The sequence below is a fragment of the Agelaius phoeniceus genome, chromosome 24, assembly GCF_051311805.1.
Source record: "Agelaius phoeniceus isolate bAgePho1 chromosome 24, bAgePho1.hap1, whole genome shotgun sequence".
NCBI lineage: Eukaryota > Metazoa > Chordata > Aves > Passeriformes > Icteridae > Agelaius > Agelaius phoeniceus.
In genome coordinates this window covers 2,840,396-2,860,451 of record NC_135288.1, presented here as the reverse complement: position 1 = coordinate 2,860,451, position 20,056 = coordinate 2,840,396, and the positions used below count along the sequence as shown (strand labels likewise).

General features: G+C 65.3%; 1 protein-coding gene across 2 annotated transcripts in view; it reads left to right on the top strand.

The window, feature by feature from the left end:
• Nucleotides 1–2,921: 2,921 nt before the first annotated feature.
• HSPG2 (heparan sulfate proteoglycan 2) overlaps nucleotides 2,922–20,056 on the top strand; it is a 44,543-nt gene continuing 27,408 nt past the window's right edge. Inside the window, exons 1-25 of one of the 2 annotated variants that reach the window (XM_054647833.2) lie at nucleotides 2,922–3,045; nucleotides 8,369–8,498; nucleotides 9,219–9,302; nucleotides 9,427–9,492; nucleotides 9,731–9,840; nucleotides 9,950–10,008; nucleotides 10,562–10,722; nucleotides 10,923–11,048; nucleotides 12,035–12,280; nucleotides 13,452–13,571; nucleotides 13,643–13,774; nucleotides 14,555–14,699; nucleotides 15,552–15,700; nucleotides 15,780–15,926; nucleotides 16,002–16,165; nucleotides 16,236–16,412; nucleotides 16,831–17,027; nucleotides 17,104–17,251; nucleotides 17,340–17,467; nucleotides 17,537–17,623; nucleotides 17,702–17,760; nucleotides 17,834–17,901; nucleotides 18,389–18,529; nucleotides 19,427–19,603; nucleotides 19,703–19,882. In XM_054647833.2, coding sequence (XP_054503808.2) covers nucleotides 2,980–3,045; nucleotides 8,369–8,498; nucleotides 9,219–9,302; nucleotides 9,427–9,492; nucleotides 9,731–9,840; nucleotides 9,950–10,008; nucleotides 10,562–10,722; nucleotides 10,923–11,048; nucleotides 12,035–12,280; nucleotides 13,452–13,571; nucleotides 13,643–13,774; nucleotides 14,555–14,699; nucleotides 15,552–15,700; nucleotides 15,780–15,926; nucleotides 16,002–16,165; nucleotides 16,236–16,412; nucleotides 16,831–17,027; nucleotides 17,104–17,251; nucleotides 17,340–17,467; nucleotides 17,537–17,623; nucleotides 17,702–17,760; nucleotides 17,834–17,901; nucleotides 18,389–18,529; nucleotides 19,427–19,603; nucleotides 19,703–19,882 — 3,267 coding nt within the window. In that variant the 5' untranslated portion in view covers nucleotides 2,922–2,979. The remainder of the gene's footprint in view (nucleotides 3,046–8,368; nucleotides 8,499–9,218; nucleotides 9,303–9,426; nucleotides 9,493–9,730; nucleotides 9,841–9,949; nucleotides 10,009–10,561; nucleotides 10,723–10,922; nucleotides 11,049–12,034; nucleotides 12,281–13,451; nucleotides 13,572–13,642; nucleotides 13,775–14,554; nucleotides 14,700–15,551; nucleotides 15,701–15,779; nucleotides 15,927–16,001; nucleotides 16,166–16,235; nucleotides 16,413–16,830; nucleotides 17,028–17,103; nucleotides 17,252–17,339; nucleotides 17,468–17,536; nucleotides 17,624–17,701; nucleotides 17,761–17,833; nucleotides 17,902–18,388; nucleotides 18,530–19,426; nucleotides 19,604–19,702; nucleotides 19,883–20,056) is intronic. The other variant, XM_077190286.1, reaches the window with a different exon arrangement.

The window sequence follows — 20,056 nt, the reverse complement described above, 5'->3', positions numbered from 1 at the left end:
CCCCCATAGTCCCTATAGCCCCCCCTGTGCCCTCATAGCCCCTATAGCCCCCCTGGTACCCCCATAGCCCTTATAACCCCCCCTGTGCCCTCATAGCCCCTATAGCACCCCGGTACCCCCATAGTCCCCTCTCTTCACTCCTGGCACCCCCATAGCCCCTGTATCCCCCCCTGTATCCCCATAGCCCCCCCCGGTACCCCCATAGTGCCCTCTCCACACCCCTGGCACCCCCATAGCCCCCTCACAGTCCCTATAATTCCCTGGTGCCCCCACTGTGCCCCCACCCTCCCTGGTGCTCCCAGAGCCCCCCATGTCCCCCCATTGCTCCCAAAGTCCCTCACGTGCCCAGGGGGGTCCCCATGCACCCCAGAACCCTCGTGGAAGTTCCCACAGGAGTTCTCCATGTCCCTGCAGTGTCCCCAGGTGCTCCCATGTCCCTGTAGAAGTCCCCAGAGGTGACACCTGTGTCCCTCTTAAAGTTCCCAAGGTGTCCCCACGCACCCCCATGTCCTTGTAAAAGTCCCCAGAGGTGACACCTGTGTCCCTGTTAAGGTTCCCCGGGGTGTCCCAAGATGTCCCCATGCACTCCCATGTCCTTGTAAAAGTTCTCCGGGGTGTCCCAAGGTCCCCACGCACTCTCATGCCCTTGTAAAAGTCCCCAGGGGTGACCCCCATGTCCCCCCCCGTGTCCCCATAACAGTTCCTGCAGGTGCCCCACAGTGACACCCCTGTGTCACCCTACAGCTGCTCAGAGGTGGCCCCTGTGTCCCCACACACCCCTGTGTCCCCATAAATGTCCCCACAGGTGCTCCATGATGTTCTGCACCCCACGACCCTGTAAAAGTCCCCAGGGTGTCCCCACGCACCCCTTGTCCCCCTAAAAGTTCCCAGGGGTGCACCCCCGTTCTCCCCACACACTTGTGTCCCCATAAAGCTCCCGGGAGTGTCCCACGGTGTCCCCACGTGTCCCTGTGCCAGTTCCCACAGCTGCCCCACGGTGTCCCCATGCGCCTCCACATCCCAGGAGAAGTTCCCAGGAGCGTCCCACGGTGTCCCCACGTGTCCCCCTAGAGGTTTCCTGAGGTGACCTCCCGTGTACCCCCATGTCCCCACACACCCTCATGCCCTTCTGGAAGTCTCCAGGGGTGTCCCCCCGTGTCCCCACACAGCCGTGCCCCAGTTTAAGTTCTCAGAGTTGTCCCCTGTGTCCCCCCCGTGTCCCTGCAAAAGTTTCCAGGGCTGTCCCCCACACCCCGTACCCAGTGCAAGTTCCCAGGGGTGTCTCCATGTGTCGCCCTGTCCCCCTGGTGTCCCTGCAAGAGTTCCCAGGGGTGTCACCCCATGTCCCCACACAGCCCAACATAAATTCTCAGAGCTTCTCCCCGTGTCCCTCCTGTAAACGTTCCTGGGTGTCCCCTGTGTCCCAGTGCGAGACCCCAGAGTTGTCCCCCGGTGTCCCTGTGCCCCTCCGTGTTCCCTGTGCCTCCCGTGTCCCTGAAGATGTTCCCGGGGATGTCTCCCCCTGTCCCCGTGCCAGTTCCCAGGGGTGTCCCCGTGTCCCAGTGCCCGTTCCCAGGGGTGTCCCCGTGTCCCATTGCCAGTTCCCAGGGCTGTCCCCGTGTCCCCGTGCCCGTTCCCAGGGCTGTCCCAGTGTCCCCGTACAAGTTCCCAGGGGTGTCCCAGTGCCACTTCCCAGGGGTGTCCCCATGTCCCTGTACAAGTTCCTAGGGATGTCCCATGTGTGTCCGTGTCCCCGTGCAAGTTCCCGAGGGTGTCCCCATGTCCCTGTACAAGTTTCCAGGGGGTGTCCCCATGTCCCTGTACAAGCTCTCAGGGATGTCCCCGTGTCTCAGTGCCCGTTCCCAGGGGTGTCCCCGTGTCCCATTGCCAGTTTCCAGGGGTGTCCCAGTGCCAGTTCCAAGACGTGTCCCAGTGTCCCAGTGCCAGTTCCCAGCCGTGTCCCCGTGTCCCAGTGCCAGTTCCCAAGGGTGTCCCCATGTCCCCGTGCAAGTTCCTAGGGGTGTCCCCATGTCCCTGTAAATGTTCCCAGGGGTGTCCCCGTGCCCGTTCCCAGGGGTGTCCCATTGCCAGTTCCCAGCCGTGTCCCGGTGTCCCAGTGCCCGTTCCCGGGGGTGACCCCAGGGTGTCCCATTGCCATTTCCCAGGGGTGTCCTCATGGTGTCCCAGTGCCCGTTCCCAGCCGTGTCCCCATGGTGTCCCATTGCCCGTTCCCGGGGTGTCCCCATGGTGTCCCAGTGCCCGTTCCCGGGGGTGTCCCCAGGGTGTCCCAGTGCCCGTTCCCAGCCGTGTCCCGGTGTCCCATTGCCCGTTCCCAGGGGTGTCCCGGTGTCCCAGTGCCCGTTCCCGGGGTGTCCCCAGGGTGTCCCATTGCCCATTCCCGGGGTGTCCCCATGGTGTCCCAGTGCCATTTCCCAGGGGTGTCCCAGTGTCCCAGTGCCCGTTCCCAGGGGTGTCCCCACGGTGTCCCAGTGCCCGTTCCCAGCCGTGTCCCGGTGTCCCATTGCCCGTTCCCAGGGGTGTCCCCATGGTGTCCCAGTGCCATTTCCCAGCCGTGTCCCGGTGTCCCAGTGCCCGTTCCCGGGGGTGTCCCCATGGTGTCCCATTGCCCGTTCCCAGGGGTGTCCCCATGGTGTCCCAGTGCCGTTTCCCAGCCGTGTCCCGGTGTCCCATTGCCCGTTCCCGGGGTGTCCCCACGGTGTCCCAGTGCCCGTTCCCAGCCGTGTCCCCACGGTGTCCCAGTGCCCGTTCCCGGGGTGTCCCCACGGTGTCCCAGTGCCGTTTCCCAGCCGTGTCCCGCCGTGTCCCCGCTGCCGCCCCCCCGTGTGCCCCTCGGGCGCGCGCTGCGCGGCCCCGCCCCGCGGGCCGGGGGGGTGCCGGGGGGGCGGGGCGGCCCCGGGGCGGCGGCGCGGCCGGAGCGGAGCGGAGCGAGCGGAGCGATCTCGGCGGGGCCGTGCGGCGATGGGGCGGCGGGGCCCGGCGGCGCTGCGGACCCTCCTGCTGCTGCTGCTGGGGACCCTCCTGGGGGTGAGTGCGGCCGGGGCCGCGCCCGGGTCCCCGAGCCGAGCCGGGAGGTCCCGGAAAGGAGCTGGGGGTTGGCTGGGGTCCCGCCAAGGAGTTGGGGAACTCTGAAGGATTTGGGGTATTTGAAGGGAGTCGAGGTCTCTACCCGCGGATTTGGGGGCTCTGAAAGGAGTTGAGGGCCCTTGCAGGAGTTGGAGTCTCCCCCCGCGGAGCTGGGATCCCCAAAGGAGTCGGGGTCCCGGGAGCTGGAATTCCCTGTGGGAGTTGGGGTCCCCTACAGGAGTTGGGGTCTCCGGAGCGGGAATTCTGTGGAGCAGTTGTGAGCCCCCTGTGGTTTTGGGGTGCCTTGAGGTACTTGGGGCCCTTAAAGGAGTTGGGGTCCCCACAGGATTTTGGGATCCCCTAAAGGATTTGGGTACCGCAGAGCTGGGGTCCCCTGAAGGAGTTGGGGTCCCCTAGAGGAGTTAGGACCCCCTGCCCGGAGTTGGGGATCCCTCTGGGAGTTGGGGTCCCCCGCGGAGTTTGTGTCTCTCGAAGGACTTGAGGATCCCTGTTACCACGGAACTGGGGTCCCCCAGGACACCAAGGAGATGTGGGGGTCCCTGTTCCTCAAGGGATTGGGGTGTCCCCCCTGTACCAGGGGATCCCGGGCACCCTGCCCCCCTCCCCAAGGGACTGGGGGTCCCCCCCTGTACCTGTATCACGTGGAGACCCCAGGGCCCACCCTGTCCCATCTGGGAATTGCAGTGTCCCCCCAAAGGAGGGGGGGGTCCCTCTCCCCATGCCCTGCCCCATCTGGGGATGGGGGTTGTGGGGTCCCCCTTCCTGTCCTCTATGGGCCTTGAGGTTCCCCATGGACTGGGGGTGCGTGAGGTCACCCACCCCCACGTCCCTGTGGGAGTGGGGTCCCCGTGACCCCCGTGTGAGGGCCCCAGTCGGGGGGGGCTCCGTCACCCCCCCCCATTCCTTCAGGGAATTGGGGTCCCCCGTGACCCCGCAGTGGGGATGGTTCCCATCACCCCATAAACCCACCCGTGGTGGTCCAGCCCCCCCCCGTCCCCACAGCCTGCCGTGGGTGGGGGTCACTCATAGGGGCACTTCTATCCTGCTTTTGGGGTGCCCCCCCCCCCCACGTCCGCACCCGCACCCCATCCCCCGCCCCAGCTAAATTTAAAGGGTGATGGTGGCGCCGGTCACCCTAAAAATAACCGTCCCAAAATACCCGCCCGGGGGGGGGCGCTGCGCCTGGGGGTGCCCCTGGGGGGGTCCCCACCCTGCTGGGGGCAGCGGGGCAGGGGGTGACACCTCTGGGTCCCCCCCCCGCCGCGGGGCCGCGCACCCCCGGTTTACGGGGGGCTCCCCCGGTGGGTGCGGGGGTGATGGCGAGCTGGGGGGCCCGGGGGTGGTTTGGGGTTGGGCGGGTGCCCGGGGTGGAGAACAGAGGGGGCCTTGTGCTCGGGGCCGGGCTGGCAGCGCGGCCCCCCCGCTGCCCGCGGGGCTCCCACCCACGGCCGGGGGGGCCGGCGGCGACAAAGGGGGGGGGGGATCCCCACTTTGCACCCCCCCCACCCCCCATTCTGCTGAGGCGCAGGGGGGGATCTGGGGACAGAGCGGCCCCATAACCCCCCTGGCCGGGATGCTGGGCCCTACATCCCCCTACAAACACGTGTGTGTATGGGGGGGGGGGGTGTTCCCACGGAGGGGTTCGGCGTGGGGTGGGGCACGGGGGTGCCACCTCCGCGGGCTGCGAAGGGTTAATTTGGTGGGGGGGAAGGGGAGGGCGAAGCAGGAATGTGCGATAAGATCGCCGTGCCCGGGGGGAAGGGCTGGGGAAGGGGGGGACACCCCACGCGCGCCTCCCGCGCTCTGCACACGCGTGTGCCCGGGGCACGCACGGAGCGGGCGGGGGGCACGGCCACGGCCGCTCCCCGCGCTGCTCCGGAGGCTCCTGGCACACCTGGGGGCATCTGGGGACACCTGGGGCCCTTTGGGGCTACCTGGGGGCATTTGGGGCCGCCTGGGAGTGCTCGGGGGCACTCGGGGACCCTCCGGGCCCGAGGCTCACATGGCCCCTCGCCTTCGGCTCGTTCCCATCGCCAAAGATGGCCCGGCTGGGATGAGGAGGAGGAGGAGGAGGAGAAAGGCGGGGAGGAAGGTCAGCTCAGACGCTGGGTCCTTGCCAGGACTCCTGGGTTTCCCCTCTTGCCATGAAAAGCGGACACTGCCCCAAAAAGTCTTGTTATCTCACAAAAGAACCTACTCCCCCCAAAAAATCCCCCCCGAAAATCTGTCTATCCCCCCCCCCAAATAAACCCCATCTCCACCCCCATATCCATCTCCCCCCCAAAAAAACCCCATAATCTTTCCCCAAAAATCCATTTTCCTCCCCCAAAACCCACCAACCCCCCTACAACTCATCTCCACTCTCCAAATCCCATCTCCCTGCCCAAAAACCCATCACCCCCCCCAACCCATCTCCCTGCCCAAAACCCCATCACTCCCCCCCCCCCGCCAATCTCCCTCCAGGAAAATCCCCCCTAAAATCAAAGCCTCCCCTCCAAAACCCCATTTACCCCAAACCCGCCTGGCCCGGCCCCCCCATCCCGAGTCCTCCCGGGATAAATTAGGCAATGCCAGCAGGGAGGAATGCAGGGGGGAGGGGGCAGGGCAGCCGCATATTTGGGGCCCCCCTGCCCGCCCGGCTGTGCCTTTGACCCCGCAGCTGTTTCACCCCCAAATCCCGGGGGCGGCTGAAAGGGACGGGGACGGGGGGGGTGAGAGCAGCTGCCTCTGCCCCCCCCCCCCCGGGACCAGCATCCCACAGCTGTGCTGGCAGCCCCCCCAAATCCTGGGGTGACCCCCATCATCCCCCCCAGTCCTCGGGGACCCCCGGGAGGGGGGAGGAGGGATTTTCATGGGGGAAGCACCTTTGAGCATGACCTTGGGGGAACAATAAGCTGAGGGGGGACTGCTATTAATAACCCCCCCCCCCCGGTTATTATTCTTGTGCTGCGTCACCTCCTCTTCCTCACCCGGATGAATTAACGGGGAGGGGGGGGGGGCACATCCAGATTTGGGGGCCACTTGGAGATTTGAGGAGCCACATCCAGATTTTACTGGGGGATCATCCAAACTGGCGGGGGCGGGCATTCAAACCGAAATAAGGGGGGTTTGAGGTGTTCCCCCAGTTCGGGGCGCACTTTGGAGGCGGGGGGTTGGCAGGGTGCTGCTTCCTCCTCACCCTCCTCTTCCTCGCCCCCCCCTCCCCCCCGACTTTTCCCCAGGGTGCGGGGCAGGATTTGGGCCGGGGAGTGGAAAATGTGAGCGGCGGCGGCGGCGGGGCCGTGGCGTCCGGCCGGGCGCGGTGCCCCGGCGGCAGCGGGGGGGTCCCGGCTGGCCGGGGGGGGGCCCGGGGGTGCGGGGCCGAGGCGCGGGAGAGGCTTCCGGTAACCGGAGAGGGGAATTGGCCCCGACCCTGAGCGGACACCGCCGGACACCCGGCCCGCAGCTGCCCTTCCTCCGGCCAGGCTGGGGCTGGGGAGCTGGGGCTGGGCAGTGGGGCACGAGTGTGGGGCGATTCCAGGGTACCCATGGGCTTGGGGCACGAGTGGGGAGCGATTCCAGGGCACCCACGGGCTCGGGGCATGAGTGGGGAGCGATTCCAGGGGCTGGGGAGCAGGGGCTGGGCACCCACGGGCTCGGTGCACGAATGGGGAGTGATTCCAGGGCACCCATGGGCTGGGGAGCAGGGGATGGCACTCACGGGCTGGGTGCACGAGTGGGGAGCGATTCCAGGGCACTCACGGGCTGGGTGCACGAGTGGGGAGCGATTCCAGGGTACCCATGGGCTTGGGGCATGAGTGGGGAGCGATTCCAGGGTATCCAGGGGCTGGGGAGCAGGGGCTGGGCACCCACGGGCTCTGGGTACGCATGGGGAGCGATTCCAGGGCACTCACGGGCTCGGTGCACGCGTGGGGGACGCGGTGGCAGACCCCCCGCACGCTCCGTGTGGGGACTGAGCAGCCACACGCGTGGGGACAATGGCAGAGCTCCCACTCGCGGGGTACACACGTGGGGATGTGGGGTGAGCGCCCAGTGCGCATCTGGGGAGCGGCAGAGCCGCCCCAAGCCCGCACGGCCTCGTGCCTCAGTTTCCCCTTGCACGGGGGCTGGGCTGGCACCCACAAGGGACCCCTGGGGGTGTTGGGTCCTGCCATCCGTGTGGCAGCGTGTGCCCCCCTTGTCCCCCCCGTGTCCCCCCCGTGTCCTGTCCCCCCCAGCGCCCGCCTAATCCCCCGGCGCTTGTTTGCACAGCAAAGTGCTGCTGCGACGGATTCCTGCCGGGGCCGGGGCGGGGGCACCGGGCTGGGGCACACCGAGCGTGTGCTCGGCCCCGCGGGCACCGGGGCACACCCGGGCACTGGGGCACACCCGGGCACCGGGGCACACCCGGCTGGGGCACACCGAGCGTGTGCTCGGCCCCGCGGGCACCGGGGCACACCCGGGCACTGGGGCACACCCGGGCACTGGGGCACACCCGGCTGGGGCACACCCGGCTGGGGCACACCCGGCTGGGGCACACCGAGTGTGTGCTCGGCCCTGCGGGCACTGGGGCACACCCGCCTGGGGCACTGGGCACACCCAGCTGGGGCACACGCGTGTGCTCGGCCCCACGGGCACCAGGGCACACCCGGGTACCGGGGCACACCCGGCCGAGTACACGCGTGTGCCAGGGCGCGGGTGTGGCGGTGCCAGTGTTCGCTGGCACCTGTAGGTGCTCACAGCCAGCTGTGGGTGACTGTCGCGGTGTGTGCTGTCACACGCGCGTGCACGGCCACGTGTCAGCGTGCACGCGCATCCCCGTGTCACTGAGCGCGCCCGTCCCCGTGTCAGCGCACACGTGGAGCAGTGTAAAAGTGTGCACACACTTCCCGTGTCGCTGCACACGCGTGTGCACACCGGGCTCCCCGGCACTCGCCCCAGCGCTCGCACACGCACGTCCCGGTGCCGGCGGTGCCGGCGGTCCCGGTGCCGGTAACCCTCCTGCCGGTGATCCCGGTGCCGGTGATCGAGGGCCGGCGGTCCCGGTGATCCCGGTGATCCCGGTGATCCCGGTGCCGGTCGGGGCAGGAATGCCGAGGGTGTGTGATGAGCTCATCCCGCTTCCTTTTCCCGGTGACGTCACCGCACAGCCACGCACCCCCACCCCCGTCCCCCCCGGGGTGACGTGTCCCGCGGGTGGCCCCATCCTCTGGTGGCCCTGTCCCCTGGTGGCCCTGTCCCCTGGTGGCCCCATCCCATGGTGGCCCTGTCCCCCTGTCCCCAGGTCACCGGTGGCGCCCACGGCTGGGCTGACGCCTTCCCCGAGGACACGGTGGCTGATCATGTCGGGGACACGCAGGGACGGCGCTACTACCGGCACCTGTCAGATGATGAGGACCTGGTGGCCTCTGGAGGTGAGGGGACACCAGGGTGGGTGGGTCCTGATGCCACCCTGGGTGCCACTTGCACAGTCCCTGCTGCGGTTGGCACTGGGACCTGGTGGGAAGATGCTACCAGGAGTGGGAGCCACTTTGGCTGAATGTCACCGTGGGTGGGTGTGACATGCATGGGTGGCACCAGGTGGGGGGTGTTACCATCAGCTGGTGCCACCGAGGGTGCCACTCACTCACCTGTCCCCATTGCAGATGGGACCTGATGGCACCCAGCACTAAGGTGGCTCTGGGTGTGTGGGTGTCACCCTGGATGCTGCTTGCACTGTCCTCATTGTGGTTGCTGCCACTTGGACTGGTGGCATCTGGTGATAAGGTGGCACAGGGTGTGTGGATGTCACTGCAAGCGAGTGCCACTCGTGCTGCCCCAGCCACAGATGCCACCAGGATTTGGTGGCAGACGGTGGCAGGGTGGCACTGAGTGGGTGAGCATCACCATGGGTGAAGTCACCATGAGTGGCTGTCACCCTGGGTGCTCCCATGTTGTCCCCAGGGCAGATGGCACTGGTGTCATCTGGCAGTAAAATGCCACCAGGTGGTGGCTACCATGGGAGTGTGAATGACCACATAGTCCCCATCGTGGGTGGCACTGAGATCTGGTGGCATTTGGTGGCAGTGGGTGCCACCATGGGTGGGTGGGCGTCACCGTGGGTGCGTGCCACCCTCACGCTGTGCCCGTGGCAGATGGCAGCGGGGAGGATGGCAGCGGTGTCCCCTGGCCACCGAGAGTCAAGGCCCCGCCTCCCAGCAGCGGGCTGGCACCCACCGGTAAGGGGACGCTGTGGATGGCACCTGGCCCCGGGCTGGTCCCCACTGCTGGCACCGCTCTCAACCTCTGTCTCCTCTTCATCCTCCTCCTCCTCTTCCTCCTCCTCCTCCTCCCCGGGGGCAGCGCCCGGGCCCCGCCCCGCGCCCGCGGGCATGGTGGTGGCTGAGCCCGAGGATGACCCCCCAATCAGTAAGTGACACTTTTTGGGGACCCCCCCTTTTGCTGCACCCCCACTTTTCTTCCTCCTGTGCTTTATGGGGTGGGATCCCAATCCCTGTGGGGAAGGGGAGGACACAGCTGGGGAGCAGAAGGAACATCTGGATGGGGGGGGGGTCACAGCTGGGTGAGGGGGATTTTTTGGGTGTGCAGGTGCCACCCCCCCAGTTTTGACACCCCATCTCCCAACTCTGCCACCCCCCACCCCCAGTTTATTTCCGGGCCCTGGTGAACTTCACCCGCAGCATCGACTACAGCCCGCGGCTGGAGGACCCTGACTCCGAGGAATTCCGGGAGATTTCCGAGGCCGTGGTGGACACGGTGAGCACTGGGGGGGCACTCGGGGGGTGCAGGGGTGGGGGGCACCCAAGGGACCCTTGGGGGGCACCCGAGGGACCCTCCTGAGCCCTCATTTCCTGCCCCCCAACAGCTGGAGTCCGAGTATTACAAAGTGCCTGGGGACCAGGTGGTCAGCGTGGTCTTCATCAAGTGAGTGATGAAGGGGGGCTTGGGGGAGTCTAGGGGGGCTTAGGGGGTTTGGGAGGTCAGGGAAAGAGGTGGGGCAGGGGGGTCTGGGGGAGCAAGGCATCACCTGGGGAGATTTTGGGGTGCAATGAGGAAGTTTTGGGGTGCGGCAAGGAGCTTTTGGGAGTGCAGGGAGGTTTTGGGGATGATGGAGGTGTTTGGAGGTGAAGGGGATGTTTTGGGATGCAATGAGGGGCTTTTGGGGTGCAATGAGGAGCTTTTGGGGTGCTTTTGGGAGGACAGAGAGGTTTTGTGGGTGTCTGGGTGGGTTGGCAGTGGTGGGAATGCTTTGGGGTTCAAAGTGGGGCTTTTGGGTTGCAGTGAGGACATTTCAGGGTCCAGTGAAGAGCTTTTGGGAGTGCAGGGTTTTTTTGGGGTGACATGCATTTGGAGGTGATGGGGTGGATTGGAGGTGATGAGGTGAATTCTCGGGGTGCAACGTGGGCAGCCTGGAGGCTCAGGGCCGGTTTGGGGGTGCAGTGTGGCTGTTCTGGGACGCTGACCCCTTGTCCCCCAGGCAGCTGGACGGGGACGTGTTCGTGGAGCTGGACGTGGGCTCGGAGGGGAACGGGGACGAGGCGCAGCTCGGGGGGGTCCTGCGGGACCTGCTGGCCGGGGGCTCCATCGCCTCCTACCTCACCTCCCCCCAGGGCTTCCAGTTCCGCCGCCTGGGAGCCGGTGAGCCCTGGGGGGGCTCTGGAGGGAGCCCTGGGGGGGCTCTGGGGGGAGCCCCAGGGGGTTTTGGGGTGCTCTGGAGCGGCTCGGGGCTGGAAGCCTCAGAGCAGCGCATCCCACTTGTGTTGCTCTGCTGGATGAATTGAGGGGGGGGGGATGTTTTGGGGTGTCCCCCTTACCCTGTGCCCCCTCCCTGGCCACAGTGACCCCCCAGCCACGCGCCTGCACCGCGGGGGAGTTCTCCTGTGGGAGCGGGGAGTGCGTGGCCCTGGAATATCGCTGCGACCGCCGGCCCGACTGCCACGACGCCTCTGATGAGGAGGGATGTGGTGAGGCAATGGGGCACCCCAAAACCTCCTCTGTCCCCTCCAACCCCCCCCACCCTCATTTCCCATCCCATGGCCCTGACACTCCCCCTCTACACTGCCCTTTCCTGCCTATAACCCTCCTATAGTCTCCTCCTGCACCCCCAGTTCCCCCTGTAACCCCCTGCCCCATATTTTACCCCTACACCCCCATAACCATTCCCTGCAGCCCCTTTTTCCCATATACCCCCTTATACTGTACTGCCCCCTCATTTCCCCTCAAACCCCCTGCACCCCATCAACACTCCCCACACCCTTTTTGCCCAGTACACCCCTCTATACCACTCTGCACCCCCATTTCTCACTTTAACCCCCGTGCACCCCCATTTTATCCCTATGCTCCCATAAACACTCCTCACACCCCTTTTTTCCCCATATAACCCCATTTTGCAGAGCACCCCATTTTGCCCCTACACCCCCCCCAAAAGCTCCCCTTGCACCCCTCCCCTCCAGCCCCACCCAGCCCCTCCCTCTTCCCCCCTAAATCCCTCCCTAACCCCCTGCACCCCATCAACACTCCCCACACCCCTTTTGCCCAGTGCACCCCTCTATACCACTCTGCATCCCCATTTCTCACTTGAACCCCCGTGCACCCCCATTTTACCCCTATGCCCCATAAACACTCCTCACACCCTTTTTTTCCCCATATAACCCCCCTGCACCCCATTTTTACCCCTACACCCCCAAAAGCCCCCCTTGCACCCCGCCCACAACCCTTTTGTCCTCTATACCACTACGCCCCCCCATTTCTCATTTTAATGCCCCTGCACCTCCATTTTACCCCTATGCACCATAAACACTCTTCACATCCCTTTTTTCCCCCATATAACCCTTCTGCACCCCATTTTTGCCCCTAAACCCCCCCCATACGCCCCCTTTGCACCCCTCCCCTCCAGCCCCTCCCTCTTCACCCCTAAATCCCCCCCTAACCCCCTTTTATCTGCCCCCAGAGCCCTCCCCACGGCCGCCCCCCAGCACCGCCCGCCCGGCCACCACCACGCGCCCGCTGAGCACCGTCCCCGTGGGCACCACCCCGGCGTCCCCGCTGCGCCCCTTCACCCCACGGCCCCCAAAACCAGCGCCCGGGGGGTGCCAGGGGGGCGAGGCCGCCTGCAGGGACGGGCGCTGCGTGCCCCGGGACTACCTGTGCGACGGAGAGCGCGACTGCGCCGACGGCTCCGACGAGGACGCCTGCGGTGGGTCTGGGGGATGGAGGGGCTTTGTGGGGGGCTCCACCTGCACTTCAGCAGGACCCTGTGTCCCATGACAAACTGCTGGAAGAGCTGGCAGGCCGTGGCTTGGGCAGGTTCGCTCTGGGCTGGGCTGGGAAGGGCTGATGGAGAGCTGGGAGATGATGCAGTTGGTGTTGGGGCACCAGGTGCGTCCCCCAGGGATCCCTGTTGGGCCCAGTCCTGGTAAAGTAAAGTAAAGATCATCTTTGCTGATGGTCTGGAATATCGCTGAGTGAGGGCATTGAGATCCACACCAAGCTGGGTGCAGGTGTGGGTGGTTGGAGGGTTGAGGGCTCTGCAGAGGGCCCTGGACAGGCTGGATCCAAGGGATGAATCCATTGGTGTGAGGTTTAACAAGTCCAAGTGCCGGGTCCTGCACTTTGACCACAACAACCCCTGCAGGGCTACAGATTGAGGGGCTGGAGAGCAGCCAGGCAGAAAGGGACCTGCAGGGACTGATGGACAGCAGGCTGGACATGAGCCAGCAGTGAGCCCAGGTGGGCAAGATGGCCAAGGGCTCCTGGCCTGGATCAGGAATGGTGTGGCCAGCAGGAGCAGGGCAGGGATTGTTCCCCTGTGCTGGGCACTGGTTGGGCAGCACCTCGAGAGCTGTGTCCAGTTCTGGGCCCCCCAATTTAGGAAGGACATGGAGGGGCTGGAGCGTGTCCAGAGAAGGGCAGAAAGGCTGGTGAGGGGTCTGGAGCACAAATCCTCTGAGGAGCAGCTGAGGGAGCTGGGGGGCTCCTGACCCTCCTAACCCTGGAGAAAAGGAGGCTCAGGGGGGACCTTATCGCTCTACAACTCCCTGAAAGGAAAGTGCAGCCCAGTGGGGGCTGAGCTCTACTCCCAGAGAACTGGGAACAGGATGAGAGGACACAGCCCTGAGGTGTGCAGGAGAGGTTTAGGCTGCACATTAGGAAGAAGCTCTACACAGAAAGGGTGACTGGGCACTGGAAGGGGCTGCCCAGGGAGGTGGTGGAGTCACCATCCCTGGAAGGGTTTAAAGAAAGCCCAAATGTGGCACTCAGCGCCATGGTCTGGGTGACAAGGTGGTGTTGGGTCATCAATGATCTCAAAGGTCTCATCCACCCTGGGATTTTGGGATTCTGGGTGCTGACCTGCCCCGTGCCCCCAGGCACCCCGTCCCCCTGCGAGCCCAACGAGTTCAAGTGTGCCAACGGGCACTGCGCCCTCAAGCTCTGGCGCTGCGACGGCGAGAACGACTGCGGCGACGGCTCCGACGAGAGCGACTGCCGTGAGTACGGGGGCTCGGGGACACCATGGGGACACGGGGACACGGCTGACCCCGTGCTGTCCCCCCTGCAGCCACCAAGGCGCCCGGTGCGGCCTGTGGGCCGGCGGAATTCCGGTGTGTGTCCAGCGGGAGCTGCATCCGAGCCAGCTACCAGTGCGACAGGGAGCCCGACTGCCCCGACCGCAGCGACGAGGTTGGATGTGGTGAGTGACACCAGAGGGGACAGCTCGGCAGGCAGGGGACACGGGGACCAAGGCTGGCCTCGGGATGCTGTGTTAGGGATGCTCTGATGCTGGGGGCATGTGGTGCTGTGGCACCAGGATGGGGACACTGTGCCCAAGCTGTCCTTGGGGTACGGGGCTGTGTCTGAGCTGTGCGAGGGACCCTCTGCTGTGACACCAGGCTGGGGACACTGCCTGGGGGCCTTGTGCCAGTGCAGAGGGCTGGGGACATTGTGTCATGGTGCCAGGCTGGGGATCCTGTGCTGGGAGCTTGACCCCAGGTAGTGTCATGCTGGGGACATGTCACAGAACCAGGCTGGCCACCACACTGGGGACCCTGTCCCCAAGCTGGACTGGAGGCAGTGCCAAGGAACCTGTCCCCAGGTGGGTCTGGGGTGGCAGTGACAGTGTCCCCATCTTCCAGTGGTGCCACACAGAGCCGATGGTATCAGTGGCAGTGACAATGACAGTGGCAGTGTCCCAGTTCCCTGGGGTGCCAGCAGGGCAGGTGGTGCCGATGGTAGTGGCAGTCCAGAATGACAGGGGTGACAGCGACAGTGTCCTTGACACCTGGGGAGGGTGGTGACTGTGTCAGTGGTGATGGTGGTGACAATGACTGGGTGGGGGGTGGCAGTGGCAGTGTCCCTGTCCCCCGGTGGTGCCGGTGGCGGTGACAGTGACTGACTGGGTGGCGGTGGCAGTGTCCCTGTCCCCCGGTGGTGCCGGTGGCGGTGACAGTGACTGACTGGGTGGCGGTGGCAGTGCCCCCACAGGTGGTGACGCTGCCGCGGGAATCAGTGACGGCGGTGCCAGGCCAGACCGTCACCTTCACCTGTGTGGCCACCGGTGTCCCCACCCCCATCGTCACCTGGCGCCTGAACTGGGGACACACCCCCAGCAGCCACAGGTGGGCGGGGCCTAAGGGGTGCTGGTTGCTGATTGGAGGAGGGGGAGTGGCTTGCATGGGAGAAACTTGTGATTGGGTGTGGTCTGTGATGGGAGGAGCTTCTATTTGGGGTGGGGGGTGTGTGGGCGGGGTTTGTTTGGGGGCTGAGGTGCTGGGGCCCGCCTGGGGCGGGGCTTCTGTACAGGGTGTGGTCCGAGTGGGCGGGGTTTTGTAAATGGGTGTGGCTAGCAGGCACGTGTGATGATATGGGCGGGGCTTGTGCGGTGGGAGGAGCTTGTGGCTGGGGCGGGGCCGGGGTGTAAGGTGTCACGCAGAGGGAATGGGCTCCTGGGTTGGGGCTGGGTGCTGGGTGTGCGGGGCACTGGGTGTGCAGGACATGGTGTAGTGTGTGTGTGAGGGGCATTGGGTGTGCAGGGGCACTGGGTGTACTGGGTGTACAGGGCACTGGTTGTGCCTGGTAGCAGGGGGTGTGGGTGTGCAGGGCGCTGGGTGTGTGGGGCACTGGGTGCACTGGGCGTGCAGGGCACTGGGTGTGTGGGGCACTGGGTGCACTGGGCGTGCAGGGCACTGGGTGTGCAGGGCACTGGGTGTGCAGGGCACTGGGTGCACTGGGTGTACAGGGCACTGGTTGTGCCTGGTAGCAGGGGGTGTGGGTGTGCAGGGCACTGGGTGTGTGGGGCACTGGGTGCACTGGGTGTGCAGGGCACTGGGTGTGCAGGGCACTGGGTGCACTGGGTGTGCAAAGCCCCAGGTGTGCCAGGTACTGCGTGTGCTGGGCACAGGGTGTGTGTGGCTCCTGGCTGTGCTGGGCTCCACTTGTGTCAGGCTCTGGGTAGCAAACGTGCCCCACAGGGTGTCGATCGTGAGCGAGGCTGGGCAGGGCACCCTGACAATCCGGGACGTGAAGGAGGCTGATCAAGGCGCCTACACCTGCGAGGCCATCAACACCCTGGGCATGGTGTTCGGCATCCCTGACAGCATCCTCACCGTCACCCGCCCCGGTGAGCCGCCCCTCCCCGCTCCGTGCCACCAATCCCACCGTGGCACTGTCACCATCACCCGCTGTCTCATCTCCCACAGGGCCATGTCCCGAGGGCCACTTCCAGGTGACAGGGACATCCCGCTGCCTGCCCTGCTTCTGCTTCGGTGTCACCACCTCCTGCCGTGCCACCAGCCGGCACCGCCACCGCCTCCACCTGCGCTTCAACCGCCCCGACGACTTCAAGGGTGAGCTGTGGGGACAGGGCACAGGGGCTGGACAGGGGCAAGGGACACAACAGAGGCTGAGCGTTTTCCTTGCAGGTGTCAACGTGACGGTGCCGGCAGCGCCATCCGCACCGGTGCTCTCAGCCACCCAACTGCACGTGGATGTGGGCACTGAGGAATTCCAGCTCCTGGACCTGTCCCGCCGCTTCCTGGCGCTGGACGCCTTCTGGGCACTGCCAGAGCCCTTCCTTGGGGACAAGGTGATGCCGGGGCAGGGTCAGGGCTGGGCACACCAGTGGCACGACCTCTGACAGCCCACTCTGCTGCCAGGTGGATGCCTACGGGGGAGCGCTGAGCTACGGGGTGCGGTACCGGCTGGGCCGGGGGCCCCCCGAGCCCACCGCCCACCCCGACGTGCTGCTGCGGGGCCACGGGCGGCAGCTGCGGGCACGGGCTGGTGACACCCAGCCTGACGTCCTCAACCGGCGGCATGTGCCCCTCACCGAGGTGGGTGTGAGAAGGGGTGGTGGTGGTGATGGTGATGGATGAGTGATGGTGAGGATGGTGATGGTGATGGATGAATGATGGTGGTGGTGGGTGATGCAGGCAGGGGGTGGGTGACACTGGTTATACTGGTGGGTGGGTGAATCCAGGGATAGGAAGGAGATGCTGGTGAAGGGTGGGTGATGCTGGTGGCAAGTGGGTGATGCTGGTGGTGGTGATGGTGGTGATGCAGATAAGGGGTAGGTGACACTGGTTATACTGGTGGGTGGGTGAATCTAGGGATGGGAAGAAGATACTGATGAAGGGTGGGTGATGCTGGTAGCAGTGATGTTGATGATGGGCACTGATGCCGGTGGGGACAGGTGGGTGATGCCAGCATTACCATCACCCTGCTGTGACACTGCTGTCACCGTCCTGGCAGGATCACTGGGAGGACGAGCAGGGTGCCCCTGTGAGCCGGGAGCTGCTGCTGCTGGTGCTGCAGGGGCTGGAGGGCATCTTCATCCGGGCAGTGTATGACGGGCGCATGGCCAGCGTGGGGCTCAGTGACGTGGCCATGGACATCACCAGCACTGCGGACACTGGCCTGGGGCCAGCTGGCGACGTCGAGGAGTGCAGGTGAGCACTGGCAGCAAGGTCACGGGCTCAGTGCCACTGCTGCTGTGATGCCACTGTCACACTGCTCTGTCCCCAGGTGCCCCGTGGGCTACACGGGGCTGTCGTGCCAGCGCTGTGCCCCCCGTTTTGAGCGGGTGACCAGGGGACCCTACCTGGGGACCTGTTCTGGCTGTGGCTGCCACGGCCACTCGAGCACCTGTGACCCTGTTTTTGGGCACTGCTTGGTAAGGAGTGAGGGGGTGACGAGGTGACAAGGGGACAGGGACCCAGCACAGGATCACCACTCCCCTGTGACACGTGTCCCCCTCCCAGAACTGCCAGCACAACACGGAGGGTCCCCAGTGTGAGAAGTGCAAACCTGGCTTCTTCGGCGATGCCACCAAGGGCACAGCCACCGCTTGTCACCCTTGTCCCTGTCCCTACACGGAACCATCTCGCAGGTGGGTGCCGACCCCAGGGACCGGCCCCTGATGTCACTGCCCTGGTGTCACTGTCGCTGTCACCCACAGGTTCTCGGAGTCCTGCTTTTTGGACACAGATGGCCAGGCCACCTGCGACGCCTGCGCCCCTGGATATGCTGGTCGCCGCTGCGAGAGGTGGGTGGGGGGTCCCTCCCCATAACCCCCCGACCTGGCACCCCACCCATCACCCACCTATCACCCACCCATCCATAGGTGCGCCCCAGGCTACGAGGGAGACCCCATCCAGCCGGGTGGCAAGTGCACCCCGATTGGTGAGTGGAGGGTGCTGGTTGGGGGGTCCCTCCACCCTTGGGTGCCCCCCACCCTCACCCTCGCTGCCTGCAGGCCAGGAGCTCGTCAAGTGTGATGCTCGCGGGGGCCAGGACGAGGCGGGTGGCACTTGTCGCTGCAAGGTGAGGGCAGGGGGCTGGGGGACAGTGGGGCAATATTGGTGGGGACAATGCGAGGGGGCAACGGGGGGCTGGGTGTTGCCATCACCCACTGCACCAGCCTGGTCCCAGGTACCCAGTCCCTGCCCTAGCACCCATCTGAACTCTACCCCATGGCACCCAGCTCCCCTGAGGCAACCAGTCCCACTCTCGCATGGTAGCGAGTGCCACCCCCATAGCACCCAGTTCAATCCCTGGGGTGCCCAGTCCAATCCACCCAGCACCAATCCCATCCCCTGCTCCATGGCACCCAGCCCAACCCCCCAGCAGGACCGTCTCCAACCCCCCATAACACCCAGTCCAATCCCCTCAGCACCAATGACAACACCCCCATGGCACCCAGTCTGGTCCCTGGGGTACCCAGTCCCACCAGTCCCCCCCAGTCCATCCCACCCCCTGCAGCCAGTCCCAGCCATTTCCCTGCTCACCCCTGCCCTCCCTGTGCCCCCAGCCCAACGTCCGTGGCCGGCTCTGTGACTCCTGTGCCGCTGGCACCTTCCACCTGAGCGCTGCCAACCCTGCAGGCTGCCTGCCCTGCTTCTGCATGGGGCTGTCCCGCTCCTGCGCCAGCTCCGCCTGGCACCGCCACCAGGTACCCACGGCACGGGACAGGCTGGGCCATCCTGGGCCATGGCCTGCCAGGTCTTGTCATTGTCTCAATGTGCCATTCCATGGCGTGGCGTGTCTTGTCATTGTTTGATGTGCCATGCCATCCCATGCCGTTCCATGCTTTGTCATTGTCTTGATGTTCCATGCCATGCCATGCCATGCCATGCCATGCCATGCCATGCCATGCCTTGTTTTTGTCTTGACATGCCATTCTGTGCCATGGCATGTCTTGTCATTGTCTTGACATGTCATTCCATGTATGCCATGCCTTGTCATTGTCTTGACAATCCATGCCATGGCATGGCGTGTCTTGTCATTGTCTTGATGTGCTGTGCCATGCCATGCCATGCCATTGTCTTGATGTTCCATGCTATGTCATGCCATGCCATGCCTTGTCATTGTCTTGATGTTCCATGCCATAGTAGTGCCATGCCATGGTGCCGTGCCATGTTGTGCCATGTCTTGCTGTGCTGTGCAGTGATGTGCCATTATGTGTTGTGTCATGCCATATGGTGTCATGCCATGCCATGTACTGTCCCGATACACGGTCTGTAGTATTACACTGTGCCATGCCATGTTGTGCCATGTCTTGCCATGTCTTGCTGTGCCATGGCATTTTCTGTGTTGTTACACTGTGCCGTTCCACGTGGTGCCAGGTAGCACCACATTGTGCTGTGCTGTGCCATAATGTCATGTCACCCATGCCGTGGCATGCCATGTAGTGCCATGGTGCCATGTCATGCAACACACATGTTGTGCCTTGTCATGCCATATAGGGCCATGCTGTGCCAAGTGATGCCATGTAATGTCATGCTGTGTCCTGCCGTGCCATGTGGCGCCATGCCGTGCCGGGCCATGCCCACCACAATCCCTCTCCCAGGTGCTGCTCAGCTCTGAGGACTCGGCGCCGCTGCCCCTGGCCAACCTGTCGGGGTCACGGCTGGCGGGGGCAGTGCCACACTTCGTGTCCCCGCGGGAGCTGCGCTTCGACGCCTTCCGAGAGCTGCCACGGGGTGTTCACTACTGGGTGCTGCCTGCACCCTTCACCGGGGACAAGGTGACACAGCCGCTCTGGGGACACCTCTGTGCCTCTGCGTGTCCCCACCGCCCAGTTGGGGGAGCTGGTGGCCCCGAGCCATGCTGAGTGTCCCCACAGGTGACAGCATACGGCGGGGAGCTGCGGTACACGGTGACACACCGGGCCCCAGCGGGCGCTCCCCTGCTCCCCCGGCACCCTGATGTCCTGCTCCAGGGCAATGGGATCCTCCTGGAGCACTTCTCCAGTGCTACCCCCCCGGCTGGTGTCCCCACCACTGTCACCGTGCCCATCCGTGAGGTGAGAGGGGTCCCTGTGTGACACCCAGCGAGAGGGGTCATGGAGGGGGGGGGGGTCAGACTGGGTGCTGGGGTGGGGTTGGTCTGGGGGTCCCAGGGGTCAGACTGGCTGCCATGGGGAGGTCACCCTGGATGCCCCAGGGTGCAGTGGGGGATGGCAGCCCCCATGTCACCC